Genomic DNA, 20,941 nt, shown 5'->3' with positions numbered 1-20,941 from the left:
TGCGGCCTCTTGGAATCTCTCTCTCTGCATCTTTCCACCTCTTCTCACTCTTTCTTTCTTAATCTTACCATTTCCCTCCCCCTGCCTCTCTCTTTTTACTCTCTGGTTTGCTCCCATTTTTATTCACTCTCACATTTCCTGTTTTTGCTGCTTTTTCAATCTGTTTTGTTTTCTGTCCTGCTCTCTCTCTCTCTCTCTCTCTCTCTCTCTCTCTCTCTCTCTCTCTCTCTCTCTCTCTCTTTCTCTCTCTCTCTCTCTCTCTCTCTCTCTCTCTCTCTCTCTCTCTCTTTCTCTCTCTCTCTCTCTCAGTCAGTCTCTCCCTCTGTTGCTCATTTTTTTCATTCTCTATTGTAACTGTGGAGCAGCCATATGACCATATAAGGTCTTACTGCATCACTCAGAAACATGTGGACAGACAGGGCAGTGAGGTGTTCCCTGGGCTGGAGTTTAACCAGACTCCACCTCCACATAGCTGCATTTCAGACAGACACATGCAATACATGCATCAGGCACACTGTGATCTGGGTCATATTTGCCATTTAACCCCCTGAAACCCTCAAAGAGGCAGTTTAGACTTGTTCAATTTTACACTGGTGTTCTTGTTGCTGGCCTGTGTTTTTGTTTTGAGTGCAACCTTGCAGGATTTGTTCTTCCAGTTGTGTATTTAACATTAGAGTGTATTTCTCACTTCACCAGCGCCGGTTTGACTTTGACACTCGGTTTGACTTTGACACTCGGATCAAATTGATTAGTTGTTTTCGTTGGCTGTCAAGTAAATATGCCGAACATGTAAAGTTGGTTTTCTTTTTGTCATCATCACATGGTGAAAATCAACTTTTTTGGCAGCTAGTTTGACTGACACATCAGTATGGGCATTTGTCTTTATTTTGGAGCTGCTCAATGAGTCCCAGATGCTTCTAATCTAAGTGAAATGAATGTTTCCCTTAAGCCATGTTTGTTCCTGTCGTAAAGAGGACGATTGTGTTCGTCCTCCAACTTCTTCTTATCCTCTGTCTCTGTGTTTATTTGACATATTTTGGATGTGCTGTCATAAGTAAATATGGTCTGATCATTTTTGTATCGCTCTTCGTACCATCTGCTCTTATGAGATGGGTGATTGCAAGTCAGTTGTTGTTAGGCAACCAATTTTCTTCCAGCTGAGGCAGCAGCAGCAGATCGAGCTTACGAAGCCCCTCCACACATGGTTTTAGAATTTGTGTCTGATTTGGTTTTCCAAATAAAAAGAAATATGTAAACATGCAAATATATTTTATTTCTAAAATTCACCTACAGGACACTGCACGTCTCTTACGTCACTGTAAAGTCCATTCTCAGTGTGTGTGCACTGAAGTTAACACATCATTCTTGTCTCAGTTGAATTGGACCAGGATTGACTTGAAAACTATTGGTGAACTATTGCTGATGTCATGTAACTCAATACGCTGGTGCATGTGATATAACCACAGCAACCTTGGTTTGGGCAGAATATCAATATTTCATCATATCGTGATTCATTATATGAGAATAGTCACAGTCTTAGATTTTGGATATCGAAATGTTGCGATGTGGCATAATTGCTGTTTTTTCCTGGTTTTAAAGGCCGCATCACAGTAAAGTGATGTCATTTTCTGAATTTACCAGATTGCTCTATTATTTGCTTTACTGACCTATCTACAATATTTATAAAAAAATCTCTTGGTGTAAACATTATTTGAAAGCACCAATAGTCGTATCTGCATTATAGTTACAATATCGTTATGGAGGTCTTTGGTCAAAAATATTGCGATATTTATAAGCACATGACCGGCGTTTCAATCTGACCAGAGACTTTTGTTCCATCTCTCTGTCTTGCTGCATTTCCTATCAGTGTTGTTGCGGTTACGATCAAAATAAGGACAAAATCCCATAAATATATCTGATTAGGAAACGTGAAACTATAGGTAGCCCACTTGCTGTGAGCAGCAGCCTTTTAGCAGATCTACAGATGTTTATTTATTGTTGTCGTCTATGGAAAATTCCTTTTTGCCCTGCAGGGGAATTTTTGTTTTGTGTTGTTGCAGTAGCCATTCAGATAAACTGGCAGCAGGACGGACTCAACCTGTCACATGTAGCCCTCCTACAGCTTACAGTATATTTCAGCTTCTCATCAGCAATTGTAATGATGATGGCTACAACTAGTAAATATGGCTCAGTTTTAAAAAATGATTACCAGAATATGACAGAAATCTGGAGACCTTACCCTGATGGAGAGTGACTCTCCATCTTTCTGTGTGCTTCTTTGTTTCTTTATCTCCCATTCAATCTCTTTTCCCTCCATCTTACCTGACTCTCTCTTTCTCAGTCGATCCGTGAGGCCTGACCTCCAGCCTCTGCCTCAATAATTGCTCATATCTAAAAACACACACACACACACACACACACACACACACACACACACACACAGAGGTTGCTCGCTCTTTCTCTTCCTTATTCATTTACACACACACACACACACACACACACACACACACACACACACACACACACACACACACACACACACCTCTCTCCCCTTGGCAGTCTTTGTCTCTCCATCACTGTCCCAGTTGTTTTTCTTGCTTCTTGCTCTTCTTATCCTGGATGTTGCCTCTCTTTCTCTCTCCCTGCCCATCGCACACACAAGCACATTGTCGCAAAGCATGCAGCTGTCTACCTTGCATCCCTCCCTCTCTCCCTTGCACACATTCGCACACAAACACTTCCCCCTCCCTCCCGCTTAGCCGGGCTCAGTTCCCTCCAGAAGCTGCAGGGAAACAAAGGAATAATAGATTCCATCTTGACTCGTCTGTCTGTGTGTGTCTGTCTCTGTGTGTGTGTGTGTGTGTGTGTGTGTGTGTGTGTGTGTGTGTGTGTGTGTGTGTGTGTAGTGTAGGGGTGTCACCCCCAACATGCTCAGTGTTTCGTCCTAACGCCCTCCGTCTCTTTCTGTCCTTCTACAGCCAACAGCAGCTATTACCTTTAGTCGTGAGCATCCAGTGAGCAACAGCATACACTTCTAATGGATCCGTGGCCGTAATGGGCAATAAAAAAGACACTCACCCACTTAACCCTCAGTCAAGTGTTAGCACCTCCCCCAGTAGTGTGTGAGTGTGTGTGTGTGTGTGTGTGTGTGTGTGTGTGTGTGTGTGTGTGTAAGAGGGAGAATGCACACTAGAGTGTGAGTGTGTGTGTGTGTGTATGCACTGCGATAAGACATGACAGAGAGAAGGTTGAATGTTGAGAGTGTTTGAGATGGGGAGTGGTGAAGGGGATCAAGTGAAGGGATGTTAAATAGGCCTCTTCTTTGTGTGTGTGTGTGTGTGTGTGTGTGTGTGTGTGTGTGTGTGTGTGTGTGTGTGTGTGTGTGTGTGTGTGTGTGTGTGAGAGCTAGAGGAAAGCATTCCTCTAAGCCTGCTCTTTTTTTGAAAATAAATCTCCAGAGAGTGAGGGTTTGTACTTCCTGTACTCTGGGATCCTTTGAGGTGGTGGGGGAGCGCCCTGTTGTTGACCTTTCTGACCTTTCTTGAAGGAGGGGGAGTAGGGGGGATGGAGAGAAGGGGGGAGGGGGCAGGAAACTTTATACCCTTTTCCTTCCCTCTCCCTCCCATGAACACCCCCTTGTGCCTCTTTTTCCTTTTTTGCCAAATTTTTGCAGACCGTATGTCCATTCCCCTGCTGCCCTCTAATAACGCACACACACACACACACACACACACATACACACACATACACACACATACACACAGACACACACACACACATACACACAGACGCACAGACAGCAGGTCTATATACACTGAGACATAATGTCCTGGTTACGTAACATGTACTCATATGTCGAGCTCTGTGTAACCACGTTCTTCTCTTCTCTTACTCTTTATTTGAAGTCTTTAACTCGTTCCGTCTCTGCTGCCCTCTATCTGTCCTTGTTTTTCTTTTACTTGTTGATTCCCTCTTCTTGTTCTTTCTTTACAACAGTTCCACTGATTAAACTGTAGATATGCACTGGCTCATTCATTAATATTTTATCTCTTATCTCTGTTTGGGTCATGTTTGTGTAACAACTGTGTAAAAGCACCCGGTGGTGATGATGGTAGAGATGAAAGCCCTTTTGTCTCGTGGAAAATTCCCAATCTCAGACCTACTGTAGGTCATGCTGGGATTCAGTCTGAAACTTGCCTTGCATAGAGCAGCTCAGACGAACCCTTCAGTCTGGTGGAAAAGCTTTTTGTCTTTTCAGGAAGCTGCAAACTCGAGGTGATGGGACACAGATTAGATGTCTCACGCCGAACAGTTCTCTCATGCAAAAACATTTACCGGAAGAGTTCACTCTTGTCAAGTTTGATGGGTAAATAGGTGAGGCCGATATAGCAAGATGCATACAAGAGTGCATACTTTGGAATCGTTCAGAAATGTCATTAATGTGTCAAACCGAGAAAAAGACTGTTGTTATTCAGCTGTAAAATGTTCCCTCGGTGCACACTGTTCGTTAAAAAACAAATTGAAGGGATCCTTATCAGTTATTTGCTCATGTGATATGATAATTCAAACAATATCGTGGGTTTCAACCTCAGGCATCCTGTTTTGGTCAGCTCTAACCTACTGTGGTCAAATAATCAAATTTATTCTGAAACAATATTATTACAGGAGCATCGCTGAAGAGAAAAAAATACATTGCATTTGAATTCATGTAATTCTGTGAATGGTTCTACTAACTGTATTGCAATTGTTTCTCATTAAAGGTTCAGTTGGTAGATATTGGTATTTATTGATAAAATGTGCACCATATGCTGGATTAGAAAAGGCAAGAACATTAAATTGCTTCTGCCATAAAGGCTCACATTGTTACTTCGGTTTTTTTGTGCGTCAACAGCAACGTCATAATACGATGTACTTACAAAGTGATGGAAATTGGCATTAAAGGCCTCCTCTAATAATCGCCTGGTGAGAGGAGGCCTGGACACTTTACACTGGACACTCACACTTCCTGTGAGCCCAGAGAGTGGAGCTATGGTAACTAGCTGGATGTTAGTCGTAGTGTTTTTAAGCAGAGTTTCTAACACTTTTCAATTTATATTCCTGTAATTACAACATTTTTTTAATAGATTTATCGCAGTCATTTTCTGTTGCGCACAAATGAAAGCTTACACAGAGTGAAAGTAGGCTTTTGAGAGCAAAATCTGGTGCTGGTGGTGATGTAATCTGTGTCCATGACAGATTACAAAGTGCTGTTGATTGACAGCTGATCCGTCCAGTTGAAATGTTGCTGCAGAAATCCAACGTCAAAATGATGAGGGTTAAAGTCGCTCACATTACTGTGAGGTTTGGCCCTGCCGGGCGTCTTCCTCCCCAGTTTATCAACAGTGCATCAGGCGTGCCTGAATAGATATGAATGAGTGGGAAATGGTCACAAGGCAAAGCCACATTTTTTTTTTTTTTTTTTTTTTTTTTTTGTATAACTGGTCTAAAACAGTATCATCTATGCAGTCAGAAAAGTCAGCAAGTGTTTTTACCAGCTGCAGCCAAAGTTGGTCAGCATTTGTTCTGGTGGTTGGTAATTTCCCACCGAACCTTGCTTCCTACCTCAACCTTACAGTAAATGGTTTTCATCGCGCTGACTGTTTATTCTGCAGTGACCTCACAGCCCTCGAGCTACGCACGCGCGCACACACACACACACACACACACACACACACACACACACACACAGAGAGAGACACAGACACACAGGCTTCAGTCTTTATTCCAAAAATGATCGAGCTTCCTGTACACGCTCATTCAGTCTTATGACACGGTATGACTATGGTTGACTGGATGTATGACTAGCTGGTGTGTGTGTGTGTGTGTGTGTGTGTGTGTGTGTGTGTGTGTGTGTGTGTGTGTGTGTGTGTGTGTGTGCGCGCACACGTGCGTGTGCCCTATAGCCCTAACTCAGCATGCTGCCTTTGGCCTACAGGACACACACGCACAAATAGACACTTACACCTTCTGTGTGCAGGCACTATAACACACTGTAGTCACAAGTTCTTTTAATTGCAACACATGTGAAGACAAAACACACAAACTCCATCATACTGACTGCTGATTTGGTTGCCGGCACTGCAAAGATTGACATAGTCCCACTTTTACCACATTTGCAGTCGTCAGTGGAACTCTTGATACATTCACTATGTCTATATAACTACCAAAACAGAACCAACAAGACTGTGGATAGATATTAAAATCAACATAACATAAGTCAACATAAGTCAAAGTGGTGAAAGAAGAAGAACAAACTCAGGGAAGGAAATATAATTAAAGTGTATTCTAGTTATCTTTATAGCACTTATAGTTCAGATAGTCTTATTCACACACAGACGTATATTGCATGAATTGCAGCTGTGATGTGTTATCAGTGTTACCCTTCCCTGCAGTTTTCAGTTTTATTGAACTCTTTATCTAATCAACCGTCTGAACCTTGAAACTAAAACCCAGCTAAGCTTAGTACAGCATTCCTCTGAAGCACTGAGGAGAGAGGAGAGGGAGGGTGGGATGGAGGAGGAGAGAGGAAGTGAATGAGAAAGAGGGCAGGGAGGCGATAAAGGCGGGAGGGTGGAACTATTGGAGAAGGGGCTGGGCCAATTTCTGAAGAAGTTGGCAGTCAGGGTGATATAACAAGGGGTATTGAGGGCAGAGGAGAGAGAAGGAGGAGGTTAAATTTAGAGAATCTAAAAGGGAAGAGGAAGAAGGGAAGTTAGGGAGGGAGGGGAACAGGAGGAGAGGAAAAGAGGGAAGAGTGGCAAGAGGAGGAGGAGTGTGTGGGAGGAGAAAGCTGCTGGAGAGGCAGATAGAAGGGGAGGGAGAGAAGAGAGGAACTAGAGGGTGAAACAGGAGCATATGAGGAGCGAGAAAAGGAGACAGGCATAACATAGAAGGGTGGAGCGAGGAGGAAGTTGGGAGCTGATTGAGAGCTGCAGTCCAGTTCAGGACCTGGTCTGAGTCTTTGGAGCTTCACATTGTAAAAACTCGGGGGACATGTTCACAAACAATTCTTAAAACATTTAAACCATTAGTGACAAATAGACATGGCCTTAACTGACTAGTGGTTTGTATGTGATCTCTAACACTAAAACGGATCTGAGATGTGTAAGCAAGGTATGCTGTGCTGCTCAAACTCATTTACACAAAGCTGAGGTCAACTGGGCTTTATGCAAATGCGGACCAGCGACTGCAAGGCGCTGTTCATTTTCCACTGCCCAAGCTTCATGGGACTGGAGTGTGGAAGTAAACTGGATTAGAAAATGGGTGAAGATGAAAAGAAGACGGTGGGTTAGACAAGAAGAAAGAGGGATGAGTGAAGGTGGTGTAAGAAAATGAAAAAGAGGAGAGATGGGGAAGATAAGTCTGTGTTCCTTTAGCTGCTGTGCTGCATTAGGAGACTCCACAGTGTTGGCAGCAGATACACACACAGGAGTGAAGATGCAGTGATTATTGACACACGCACACACTCAGGGGTGATGCAGCAGTAGTTAGTGATGCTATCAGCAGTCTTTTTCCACACTACAGTGTTACAGATCCTAGTATCAGAAGAAAAAGGGGAGATATAACCTGAGTGTAAGAGCACATTTTCAAAGCCCTTTACATAGCAAGTCTTGTTTGGTAACTCAGCAAATTTAACACATGATAGTTACAATATGATATAATTTACCTCATCTGTGTATAACTATAATATGCTTTGGTCAGGATACATTCAAAATAAACCGCTTTGTAGAGCAAGAAGACAGCTACAGATCCAAATCAGAGATTTGTTGTTCTGCTGTCTGGCCAACTCCTGTTGGCACAGTTTACACAACTTCAGACAAATGAAACCAATTGGCTCTCTCACACACTCACACACACACACACACACACACACACACACACACACACACACTCACACTCACACTCCTATGTCCACAAGAATCCAAAATGCATTGATCTGTAGTAGGAAACTACTTTGAAATGCTTTTTTTTTTCCCATTTTACAGTTGGCTGAAAACATGTTTTTTTTGTGTGTGTTTTTTTTTACTCTGTGACACCATCCCTCTCATTCACACAGTCCCACACATTGACAGGAAGCAGGAATACAAAAGCACAGTCGACTGCTGTCGGCCTCCAGCCAGCTGCAGCCTTCTTGTTGAAGGACACGTAAACCTCTAAATGCTCCAGAGGACATAATGCAGACACTCTGCAGGTGTGTTAGAACAAAAGGACACATTTGGAGAAGCTTCAGCAGCTTTGGTTACGTGTGTCTGACTCAGAGGATTGTTCAGGCATATGACTAAATTTATCAATTGTGACCAATTTTGATCATTTTATCAAGAAAAAACACCCAGTATTTGCTGGTTCAAGTCTTTTAAATGTGAGGATTAGCTGCTCATGTCTCTTTACAATTATTCTAAATTGATTATGTTAAAGTTGTGGAATGTTGGTAAGTAGCGACTTGGCAAGTCATTTTCCAGTCAATTTCCTCTTGTTCCTTTTATACGGTCAGCACTTACAGTTTTTCATCATACTCCCGAAGGTCGCTATTTAAAAGCCTCTGACACCAACAAATAAATATGAAAAATAAAGCTGAAGCAAGAGCAGCAGATATTTCTTGAATAACAAAAGTGGTACTGATGTAATTGTGAGATAAGTGCGCTAAGTGGCCACCACACAAACACCATAAAATCTATGATTAGGTAGCAAATGCCACCTTATGAATTGCTTTGTCATTGTCCTAATAAATGTCTTAGATACATCAATGTCTTAATCATTTTGATGCAGATGTATGCATGCAATGGGGGCTTATATCTCCCATTGCATTTTAACCTTTTGGGTTTCATAAACAACAACCAATTAAGTCAAATGTTCCTTTTTAAAAATCCATATCTGATTAACTACATGGACAAACTCTGTGCTGCAGGCCAAGTCTAAATGTACTTAATACTTCACGGGGTGCCATAAAGAGAAAACAAACATGCGACTCTTATTATGCCTCCACTTTGTTTTGAATCCAAAGCTCGACGGTACCAAAAAGTTTGGATCACAGAGATAAAATGAACGACCCAAGTCATGCTGTGACATGACAACACAGCACTTCACCTCTACTTGTTCTGTTGTAGCTCCACGGGAGGTGTGCAGGGCAGCTACATGTAACAGCAAAGTAAAAAAAAAAGAAAAGTTCAACTGAAATGTGAAAATCGATTGCATTGTTTGGTGCTTTAGCATTTTTTTCCCCCACAACATTCCTTGCAATCCAGTTCGGTGAGTGTAGAGTGAAGTCCTCCGAGGTGAACCGAAATGAGCAGGTTTCATGAAGTATGTTGAGTTGACTTGGAAGACACTGTTATAGCTCAGCAGATGGTAGAAGAGCAACAGAGATCCTCCCATTACCACGCATCTTTTGTGAGGGTGCCCAAGTGCGTTTTGTGTTTCCAGGCTTTTTGCATTATTGATTCTTTTATTCCTCAAGGTTTCCTGTCTCATTTTCTCCCCATGTTCTTTTTTTTTTTTTTTTTTTAACCCCCTTTCATCTCAGGAATGAGTTGAATGTTCTTATCTCTGCCCATGCAAACATGGCAGAGAGCCAGTAGCATAGGTTGAATCCCTCTGCAGATCCCAGACAGACAGACAGACAGACGCTGGCATCCAGACAGCCCACAGCCTAAATGGATCCTTACTTTTACTTTTACTGCAAAATCCGCCTGAAAAGCCGATGAACCAAACTGTAAGTCTGTTAGTGAGCTCACACACGCTCAGTGCCAGCAGTGTTAAAACACTGCTATGTGTGAGTGTTTTAGGAACCAACGCATGACCATCCGAACGATTATTTTTCTCAGGACACATTTAACAGTACCTTTTTGTTTTTGTCTAATGGCAGCCATTACAGTAGGTTTCTATTCGCATGACTTGATTTCCAACAACTTTTCTCTTTACAATACATAACCATAACACATCTACTGTGTGTGAAACCCTGTCGTGTTCTCTCGATGAACCGTTGAAATAAGGATCAATAATGATGCAGCAGAACCAGAGATGAGATCCTATTTTTATTTCATGCATTCACCAGCTTTGTCAAAACCTGACACCTGCATTACCCACAATGCAACTTGGCTGCAGACAGTTTGGTCAGTGTTTTTGGTGGTGTTATGCTTCTGACTGACGGATAATGTCGCCTCAGCAGAAATGAGGCGTGAGTTCAGAAAGCTCACGTCTTTCTAACACCACAACCCCAGATTTTTATTTTTTTTTTCCCTTTTCAGTCTTAACCACCTTAAGACTAGTATCATCTGCATGACAGGTTCTGTCTGGTGAAGTTTAGGTGACAGTTATTGATTGATTCCTCACTATATATTTGTTTTTTGGAAATTAAGTCAAGCGCCATGTCACAAAAAACGTGCTGGACACTCAGTCAGGAGAGAGCAAGCAGGTTAAAGTTTTACAAGCGTTAACTGATCATGAAATGAAGGTCATGTTGCACACCCATATTATCTTCAGTAGCACTTTCTTGTAATTCAGTCTACAAAATGTCCAAAATAGAGACACATGTCCATCTAAGATGTCTTATAATCACAGCCTTGTAATATGAATCAGAAATCACACTCCACCTGTCTGACTCCCTCCTTAAAACACACACACACACACACACACACACACACACACACACACACCCACACACACACACACACACACACACACACACACACACACATCCAGACACAGTATTTTGTGTGTCACTTATTCCAGAAAGCCTTCCTGTGGATGCACACAGTAGCCATTCATACCTCCACACAATACACCCTCACAGGCAAACACATGGGATCACAATGCTGCGTCTGCCATACACGCAGCTTCACGTATGCCTGTGCATAAAATTACAATGACAAGGGACAGACAAAAGACAGAGCTGTTCACTGTTAGCACACAGGCACGCACGCACGCCGCGCGCACGCACACACACACACACACACACACACACACACAGACAGACAGACAGACAGACAGACAGACAGACAGACAGACAGACAAACACAGGTCTAAATGAATTTCCTTGCATCACAGCAGAATACAACACTAGTATAAGGAGGCTTGGTCAAGCTGCACGGCCCACACACACACACACACACACACACACACACACCCCCACTGATTGCTCAGGTTGATGGGAGCGACCCTCTTCTTTTATTTAACAGCAGGCGTTCTTATATTTTACAGTGACACCAACCATATTTGTCTTGTCTGTCCTCACATCGTTCTCACTTTCTCTGTCTGGGTTTGGGTGTTAATTTTCCACAGGAAGGTGGCACATGCTCTGACTAATAATTAACAGCAGCGTTTCCTCAGTGGCTTTATGTCGCAGGGTTTGAAGAAAAAAAAAAAAAAAACGTGGATGGTCTTGGTTTGTTAAACATTATTAATCTGGGTTTTCCAGTAGTGCTTTTTTCATGTGTCTACATTTGGGACTCACAGCAGCAGAATATACATGAGGTAGATTACTCATACTCAAGCTGTTTCTTTTACAGTCCTCAAGTGTTTTGGGTTCGATTTATCCTTTAGTTTTGTTAACCTCGGCTGCATTGTGTTAAGAAACTTTGTTTTCTGGCTGCTGTAAGAAAGTAAATCTACATATTCTATTGGAGAGGGGTTAATTGTGATTTAAATTCGGCAGTAATGGTACGTAGGTTGCTGTACCACTAATGAACACAGAGGAAGACTGGAGGATCATTGCCTTTATTCTCACCCCACAGGATTTTACCTTAAAATGTTTTTCCTTTCAGTTACAGAGGAAATGTTTACTGTCAGTTTATCTCCGTCTGTGTAAGAACACATAATGATTCATTCCAGGATTATATTGTCACATCCTATTTCCTCCACCACATCAGCCACAACAAAGGCTACACAGGATACCAGCAGCCTCTATACCATGTCGGCCACAAAAAACAGCCTCACAGATGGAAGGTCCTCATTACATCAGTTTCCCTCCACGACCATGATACAGCACACATGGCCTTTTGCTGCTGGAAAGTTCCCTATTTTACTATTAACTATTGAACTTTTTAAATGTTTCCAGCCAGTTCTACAAGTATAAAATGAAAAAAGCAGTTAGATCCAGCTGACTGCGGTCGACCTTCAAATTCAAAACTGCTATGTGAAAGGTTTTCACTTTTATCAGACTTGTATTTTTGTTGGTTTGTGCTCCTGATTTCACTGATGGAATAAAAGAAAAAGATAAAGTTGTCAAAGCAACCACACAGCTGAACAGTTCATTTCAGATTGTTATCACACTGCATTTATTTAGTCACAATCCCATTTATTTATTACTGCATTTATTTAACACAACTCTCATGCAAAATAGATTTTTTTTTGTTGTTGTTGTTGTTATGTAACAGTTTATGTTTCTGGGTTGCCGCCTGACAGTTTTTACAGTCGACCTAAATAATACAGACTTTTTGTAGTGCGTGTTAGACTCTAATCTTTGACAGTGTTTGTCCCCAATCATTCAGACTCCACCCTGACTTCAACCCCAGCCTGAGCATTTTTAGGGATTTGAATATAGTAAATATATAAGAAAATCTAAATTTCAGAGGATAACTGCTGAACACATACACACACACACACACACACACACACACACTGTGTAAACGGGTTACCCACTGGTGCAGGCGTCTGTTTTCATGCATCAGAAGAGGTGGGCGGGTGTGTGGACATGGTGGCCTGTTTATGCAACAGCTTCAACACGCGCAAGCTCACACAGACCAGACACATGATGACACTTTTCACCTGAATGGAATAGTGAGGACTGTCTTAGCCTGTCAAACTGAAAACAACAACTATGTGAAAACAGAACTAAAACAACATGGCCGCCAAATAAGAAACCTTAATTTAAAATTAGGAAGTGTGAAGCTGTTTTTCCAGGTTAACACTAGTATCTACTACATTTTATGTTTCTTTTCTGACCAGATACATGGCAAAGTACATTTATGTAAACTCAGAATTATAAAACGTAACTTCTGTTGTGCTGCTCCGTAACCTTCATTTCGCTGAAATCTTCCGGTTTTGAACCTCAGTAACAGCTCAGTCAGCGTAAGTGAGCAGTCGCTGTTTATGGTGCAGGAGCGAGCTGATGCAAACACTTTGGACAAACATTCTTGGAAACACACCGTCAACATGTTGTTGAACTGTGGCTGTGTGGCCTCAGTGGTTCCTTGTGTGTGCTGACTGCTACTGTAATTAAGATGCAGACAAACTAAATTCTGAAATATTTCTGATCTTGATGGGAGATCAGTTTTCAGGGCCAGATCATAAATTAGTTCATATCAGTGGTCGGCACCATCCGCAACCTGGAAGTGGTGCCTTTGTAAGGCTAATGCTAGCAAATAGATTACATCTTTGAGTTTGCACAGGGACGACTTGTGTATTTGTGAGCTAAAAGCCTTTAAGTGGATTCAAAGAAAGCGTTCCCTCCTGACCACGACTGGGATTCTATTTCTATGTCACAGTTAATGTGATGCTGCTCTGTCAGATAGTGGAAATCGGATTTTATCGCATAATCTGACACAAGACCCCCGCTATCACCCATGCCTTCCTTAATCTCACAGTAGGAGCTGATTTTAGCCTTCTGAAGATCACCAGGCATCTTCCTCCGTTTGACAATCATATTTTGTCTCCTTTCAGGTCCTCAATGCCCAGAAAGCCGGGTACAAGGCCGCTATTGTTCACAATGTGGACTCCGATGACTTGATCAGCATGGGATCCAACGATGGTAAGTTTACCACTCCTCATCCCCCCGTACACCAATACATAATAAACATTTAGCCTCTTGCCTGCTCGTCTTTGTTGATGGGGGGGAGGGGGGGGGGGGGTTGTTTTCTCTTCATCGCTGAGCCTGAGGAAAAGTTGGACAGAATTACAGTCAGAAGCACATTTAAAGTCTCAAGCTGTTCTTGAGGAGGGATGTGATGCTCTGCAGCACTGTAGCACTCCCTGTCTATAAACCCTTATTGTCCCTGCTGTAGCCGTTTTGTGATGTGACAGTGTTTTGCTTGTTAGATTTTGTCGACTCCTCTCTCATACAGCAGATTCATTAATTAACCAGAAGGTCTCTTATGTTGGTTAATGTATTTAAGAGGAGTAAATCTAACAAGCTGATTTTATACACCACGGACCAGGGCTACGAGTAATGATTATATTCAATTTCGATGACTAAAGGCTATCAGTTAATAAAAAAATTGGTGGTTGAAACCATGAGAACAAAGCAGTAAGTGGGCCTCGAGTTAAAGTTGTTTGTGAAACCATGTGACCTTTAAGAAACAGTTTCTTCTTGTTTGCTTATTTATGTTTTTCTCAGAACAGGAACATTCATTTAATAAAAGTTCTGTTATAATAATAATCTGTTATTTGTTTTTTTTGTCTTTTCAGTGGATGTGATGAAGCAGATCATTATTCCCTCGGTGTTTGTGAGCGAGGAGACTGCCAACTCTCTGAAAGATGACTACATGTATGACAAGGGGTAAGTCTAAACTCAAATCTAATTTTTTCTGCCTCTCAGTATAAATAGAAACCGCTTCCTGCTCGGCTCCTCTCTCAGCGCACTCCTAACAATTCTTTCTTTCAACTTGAAGAGCTGCCTGCTTCTATTCAGCTGCTGCACTCACAACTGTCCATTCTCTGCTTTCCAGCTCTGAGTTTAATTTCTTATTACTGTACCATAATGTCTGCAGCCTGCAGTGTGATATATGGAAGAAAAGATTTGTCCTGTGATGAGTTGTTACTGCTGCAGACGGGATAGTTTGGTAATGAAATGTCTCCATGTGGGCTCGGAGGTCACAAACGTTACGTGTCCATTTATCCACGTTTAAATCAGTAGGTGTGTGTGTGTGTGTGTGTGTGTGTGTGTGTGTGTGTCTGTCCCTCGGAGGTTACAAACGTTGCGTGTCATTTATCCACGTTTAAATCAGTAGGTGTGTGTGTGTGTGTGTGTGTGTGTGTGTCTGTCCCTCGGAGGTTACAAACGTTGCGTGTCATTTATCCACGTTAAATCAGTGTGTGTGTGTGTGTGTGTGTGTGTGTGCGTGTGTGTGTGTGTGTGTGTGTGTGTGGTGTCAGATAACATCCTCATACATGAGGGTGATTCCCACATCTTTTGCACACGGTGGAATACCAAACATGTCACCGAGAGTCAGCGTTCCCACTGGTAATGGCATTTTTTTTGAATATCTGGGAACTATGAAAAGTCAATTCCAGACATGGAGGTCCAGAGATTTTGAGCCGAAATTTTTGTTTCCCTTTATCAGAATGTAATATTTTCCACAAAGTATTTTTTCTATAGTTTTACTGAATTTGTTTCCTCAGTGGTTTTATCTCCTTCCTGCTCGTCAACAATTACTGCAGTCAAAATGATATTTTTTCCTGTAGCAGCTATTGAAGGCAAGCAAATCAGGAAAATAAAAATATTTAACAGCTTTGGTTACGAAACGACTTCGAAGATCAAGTGAGTAGACGGCAGAAAAGCCAGATGTAAAGTTTGTAAAAACTACCATTGATCTATTACAATGTGGGAGTAGGAGCCCTTCACAGCCAACAATAAGAAGCATGCTGCCCCCATCACTGCTCTGCTCCACCCAGTGGAGGAGAAGCTTTCGTCGACGGCAGCCCTAGACTAGAAATAACTTCATTTTTTTTTTTTCCTATTTAAGAAGAAATATTTTGATGAGTTTATTGGTTAAGCAGTTAAAAAAAAAACCTGTTAAGTTTTGTACTGAAAATGCCTTTGAACACGTTCACAAGTTGCTGGCAGTAAAATAACGTGGCGGGATGTTGTATGGTCAGCACAAAGATGCACTTTTTTTTCTGTTCATGAAAGTTCAACTTTTTAGTTCGAGTTTGGCATTTGACTGCAGAGTTTTATCAGTGTGGACTACTTTGTCAGGGCGCAGATCGTATGCTGTAGAGGAGGCTCTTCAATAGCTGTTAAATGTCATTACGTTAATAGAGGAGCCTTTTTGTGCACCTTTTTGAAACCGTACATCACTAAAGGGGGAGTATCCTCAATGTGGCGGCAACAATGACCTGGAACAAAGTGCTGCTGCTGTGTAAGGTCACTGTCACTCACATCTTATCTGTCCGTACAAAAATGTCCATGTTTATGTTTCCAGCACCTGACAATGCTCTGCTTGTTTTTCTAGCGGACACGTGGTCCTCATGCCGGACTTCAGCCTGCCGCTGGAATACTACCTGATCCCCTTCCTCATCATCGTGGGGATCTGCCTCATCCTCATTGTTGTTTTCATGGTAGGCACATTTCGGACATCTTCATTTGAACTCATGGTTAAAGTCTTTCACTAATCAAGAGATAAAAATGTACTTTTGTTAATTTGATGAATAAGAAGTAAAATATCTGTCTGCAACTGAAAGTGAAAAAAAAAACAGCAGCATGCTGAAGCTTAAAATGTTTAACTTGTACTCAGTTGTGGAGATAAAAATCCCAGTTAAATATTTTTGGACTCTGAACAAGAACAAGAAAAATGTGCGTTTGTTTTAAGTTCCCAGTCCAACAATATTGACATTATCCTCTTCTTTTTTTTTCCCGCTGTGACTAGATCAGCAAGTTTGTCCAGGATCGGCACAGGGCTCGGAGGAGCCGCCTGCGCAAAGATCAGCTGAAGAAACTTCCCATTCACAAGTACAAGAAAGGTAGTGAAGCAGTCCCAAACATCTCGGTGTGCAGCGTCTGTAGAGCTATTTCTAGTCAAGCGAAAGCGTCATCTGTACCGTCCAGCTGTAGGTATGGGGACTGAAGTAATGCCAAGGGTCAGAGAGTTACATTTACCTCACTGTCCGTGACACCGATCTGTTTCAGTCGGTGAGTCCGGTGTGGACTGTGTGTAAAAGGGAAGGTTGCTTCCGGGTTTGAAAAACGATGCTGATGCCGAAGGGCCTTAAACTGCAATACCTCCGAGGGCCTCCAGGGGTGGGCTCCGAACAGGCTCCGGCTCCATCGGCTGCCATTCAACACCTCATGAAATACGAAGTCAATAGACACACACACTCCCCCCCCCCCCCCCCCCCCCCCCCCCCCCCCCCCCGTCATTATGATGTCATTCGCCAAAGTCCCTCCTTCTGATTAGTGGTGGTCCATCTGAAAATAATTCCGCCATTAATTAGATATTAGGCCTCTAAACTGACACAGGTGTGTCGGTTTGATTGACAACCCTGTGGTCCCATCAGGTTTCCGCTATCGGCAGGCGGGGCGTAATGTCCTCGGGTTCCCAATCAGATCGAGTCAGATCTCGATAAACTCAATAAAATCGAACATTGTGCGCGAGCCCTCTACCCCCTGCTTTACCCTGAAACAAGTGATCAAAACTTCAAACTCAAGCCTTCGACCCCGAGTCTCCGTGGCGATGGCACTTCCTCCACTTCCCCCGCTGCTTTTCCTCACATGATTCAGCCCGGGAAAGAGCTGTCATCAACGCGTTACGACACTTCATTCCTCCCCCGGAGCTTTGCACCTTGGAACTAATCGGATTAATATGGACTTGATTTTTTTTTTTTTTTTTCTTCCCTATAAAGCCCACCGTGGCAGATTACAGCGCCTCTCTGTTAAGACTGGACACATGACAGATGGTTTTGGAATCTGCCGAGAGGCCTGACTGAGTCAAAACTCGCATGTACTTTGTGTTTTTACCTCAAAACCTGTTGGGCAGATGCAGCGTGTGTTTGTAAAGACAGAAGAGAGGAGTGGGATACAGTTAAAAAAAAAAAAAAAAAAAGAGATCTCGGCTGTAGCGGTTGACTAGAAACTTCTTGAGCCCTTCCAGATAAAAAAAAAAAAGTCCAACTCTGACTTTCCCTTTGTGTGCGTGCAAAGGGTCAGACTAGCAATAGCGTTGTTTTGAAATGCAAATCGTCTTTGCGCCACGCTCAGATGAGTTCGACTGTGTATCGGTGGTTTTTTTTGTGGTTTTTTTTTCTTCCCTGTGGCGGCCGGGTTTCCTGCTGCAGCTGCTTTCTGCAGACTGGAGAGCCCCTGACTGACTCAGCTGTGCAGGGAAAACACCAGGGAGCTTTGTTGAAAATGGGTGGCGCATAATAAGTATCCCCCCCTAGGCCAAACCGCTAATTGCCGATACGAGCCGCTCCTCCCCTCCTGGCAGGGAAAACGGACGCACGCGCGGCGGCACCGGCTAAAAGGCTCGCGCGTGCCGCTCGCGTGGCCGGGGCGTCCCCGTCGGGCTCCGTGGTTTTCGTGCGCTCTCACGGCGGCGCCCGCCCCCGACTCGGGGGTTTCCCAACCGGGCACCGCGACGGCCCCGACGACCCTGGCCACGACAAGAGAGTTCGGGTGTCCGGGAAACGGCCCCGCGGGGGGGGCGGCGTCCGCGCTGCCGTCAGCTGAATCGGGAGCGTTTGGCGACACAGGAAGGGGACACCAAATCTCCACCTAATCACCTTTTAAGCCCTGCGGTTTGGAGCGATGCGAGCTTGGAAAGGGACCAAGCGCCCTGGTTTGAGCACCGGGGAGGGGGCCGGAAACAGCGGGGCAACCGCCTCCTCCTCCTCCTCCTCCTCCTCCTCCTCCGTCGTCTGGTGAGGTGTGATGTCAGGCGGTGGCGTTTACCTCGGGTAAGAGTCAGAGCTCTAATAATGGGATTTAGCTTCTCTGAACTTTAAAAAAAAAACCAAAAAACAACTAAAAAAAAAACACTAGCGCTGCTTGCTTTACGATATCTGTGCGTCTTCAGTCGCTTAAAGGTAAAGTGCACCCAATTTAAATGGAGTTATTTCGATTCTTTTGAAAATAGAAAAAAAAAACAACAACAGGAAGTGTGGAGTCAGAAAGGAGAGAGAGAGCTCAGGAGACCCGTGCGGGCCGCTCGGGGCTCCGTCGGCCGCCCTTCGCATCACGCACCCGAGTTTGCGTCACCGGCCCAACTGTCTGCCGTCGAGCAGCTGCACTCGCGGGGTCGCGCAGACGCCAGTCACAGCAGGTGGAATACAAAAATATCACAAAACAGTTTTCATATGTTTTTTTTTTTTTTTAAAAAGTGTTTATCGTGAGGAGCGCCGTGCTGAATGAGAGCTGCGGCTCTGTATGCACACAAACAACAACGAGCTCATCAACCAGCCAGCGTTCATCGTTCGCAGCAGCCGGTTTTGTGTGTGTGTGTGTGTGTGTGTGTGTGTGCGTGTGTGTGTGTGTTTTTTTTTTGTTTTTCTTCTTCTTAATCTCCCCGTTGTGACACACGAGACATTTTTAGCCGTAGCGTTGCTTTTGGGACGTCTCGGTGCCGCACGATTCACCGGCGCCGCTCCACGACTCGCCGCTGCTTCCCGTTCCCGCCCGCCCGGCACTTTTTTTTTTTTTTCTTTTTTTTTTTTTGGGCTCCGTGCCTGAACTCGGATCAGCGCATCGACGGGAACGCCTGCAGCACGGAGTGGGAAAGATGCCTAACGGTGCCCTTGGCCTCGGTCGCAGAAGATAATGCTGAGCTTGGACTCCGGTGGAGGGGAGGGGGGGGAAGGGGTGTTTTGGAACTGCAGTTCCCACACTTGACCACCGGGGACTGAAAGCACTTCTCACGTTCTCTCTACCATACACGGTCCACATGTCATCAGTGACTTTATGGTCCCAATGGCCCCTTTTTTTTTTTTTTTTTTTTTTAATTTGGTACTTGACCTGGTTCTTTTTTTAAAAGACATTAAAGGTTTTTACGAGTATCGTGTTTCCGCTGCGTTGGCGAACGCTCGCTCGTCTCGCCTCAGCTCCACCAAGGAGTCGCCCCGTTTGTCCCAATTTGAGTTTTCCGGCTTCGTCAAACCGCCAAAAGACGGCGGCGGTCGATAAACCCAAATCCGTCGCCGTGTCTGAATTTGCGCACCTCCGGTTCCGGCTTGCGTGAATTTGACCGGGCCGGTGTCGTCCCTCACCAGGAGTGACAGAACGCGATTTGAACGCGTCACCCGATATAGCGACGTGGCGTTGGAAGTGTCTCCTGAGGAAGCGAGGTCATTTTGGGAAGATGCCCGCCAGCCAATCGGCCGCCGCCGCTGCCGACCGCCGCCTCGGCTGCTGCTGTGCCGGCGGGATGCCTTTCTGCTGACGAGAGCGTCCGCCCACCGTCTTACCTCCTCTGGCAGACGAGCTTACGTTGGCCAAAGTCAGACGTTTGTCCATCACCTCGGCGTTGGTTCTATCGAGCCGTTTTTTTTTTTTTTTTTTTTTTGCTGTTCTTTTTTTTTTTTTTTTCATTTCCCTCGTCGCATTTTTCTCTCCGCTGCCGTTGTTGAGCGACTGTTTAATTTACGAGCATTTTAGTGTTTGCTTTCATAGTTTTTCCATTTCATTTCGCCCGCTGACCTCAGTGTTTGAGTCGATTTTGGAAACGGAGACGGTAAAAACGGGCAGACGTGCGCGTCTTGGGAGCGGAAGTCCGCACGAAGGGGAGTTTGTACGGGTGGCGCGCCGTGCCTTAACGGCGACCGCGGGTAACCGCGGTAAACCGCGGCGCGCGACGGCAGCCCGAGCGGCGGCGCGAGATCCGCGCGGGTGTTCCGGGATTGTGTAACGCCGGCACCGCTCCGCCGTTAGGTTGACTTGTGCTTCGGGGGTTGTTTTTTTTTTTACTTTTTTTTTTTATTGTCACCTCCGCTCGGGCCGTAAAGCCTCGACGTCTGACGGGACGTCGGGAGTCAGAAACCGCGAAAGGCAAAACCGGCTGAGGGAACGGAGAGGGGGGGGTTTGTTTTTGACTCCTCGGTTTAGACTTGGGAGAGCCGTGGACTCTTCATCTGACCTCTGACCTCTCCGGGCTTGTTTCCTCCCCGCCTGCGATGAGTCACTCCACCTCTCCGTGGACCTTTCTGCCTCTAAAAACCGAAGGGAGAGAGCAAAGCGCGCACACACACACACGTGTACACA

At 44.2% G+C, this 20,941-nt stretch overlaps 1 protein-coding gene across 1 annotated transcript in view; it reads left to right on the top strand.

The window, feature by feature from the left end:
- rnf13 (ring finger protein 13) overlaps positions 1-17,043 on the top strand; it is a 34,862-nt gene extending 17,819 nt beyond the window's left edge. Inside the window, exons 5-8 of the mRNA XM_069152901.1 lie at positions 13,696-13,783; positions 14,440-14,530; positions 16,206-16,311; positions 16,620-17,043. Coding sequence (XP_069009002.1) covers positions 13,696-13,783; positions 14,440-14,530; positions 16,206-16,311; positions 16,620-16,817 — 483 coding nt within the window. The 3' untranslated portion in view covers positions 16,818-17,043. The remainder of the gene's footprint in view (positions 1-13,695; positions 13,784-14,439; positions 14,531-16,205; positions 16,312-16,619) is intronic.
- Positions 17,044-20,941: the final 3,898 nt, after the last annotated feature.

The sequence above is a fragment of the Embiotoca jacksoni genome, unplaced genomic scaffold (assembly GCF_022577435.1).
Source record: "Embiotoca jacksoni isolate LCO1_2020_lvr unplaced genomic scaffold, fEmbJac1.0.p SCAF_19, whole genome shotgun sequence".
Lineage (NCBI taxonomy): Eukaryota > Metazoa > Chordata > Actinopteri > Embiotocidae > Embiotoca > Embiotoca jacksoni.
This window is presented reverse-complemented; position numbering and strand designations above follow the sequence as displayed.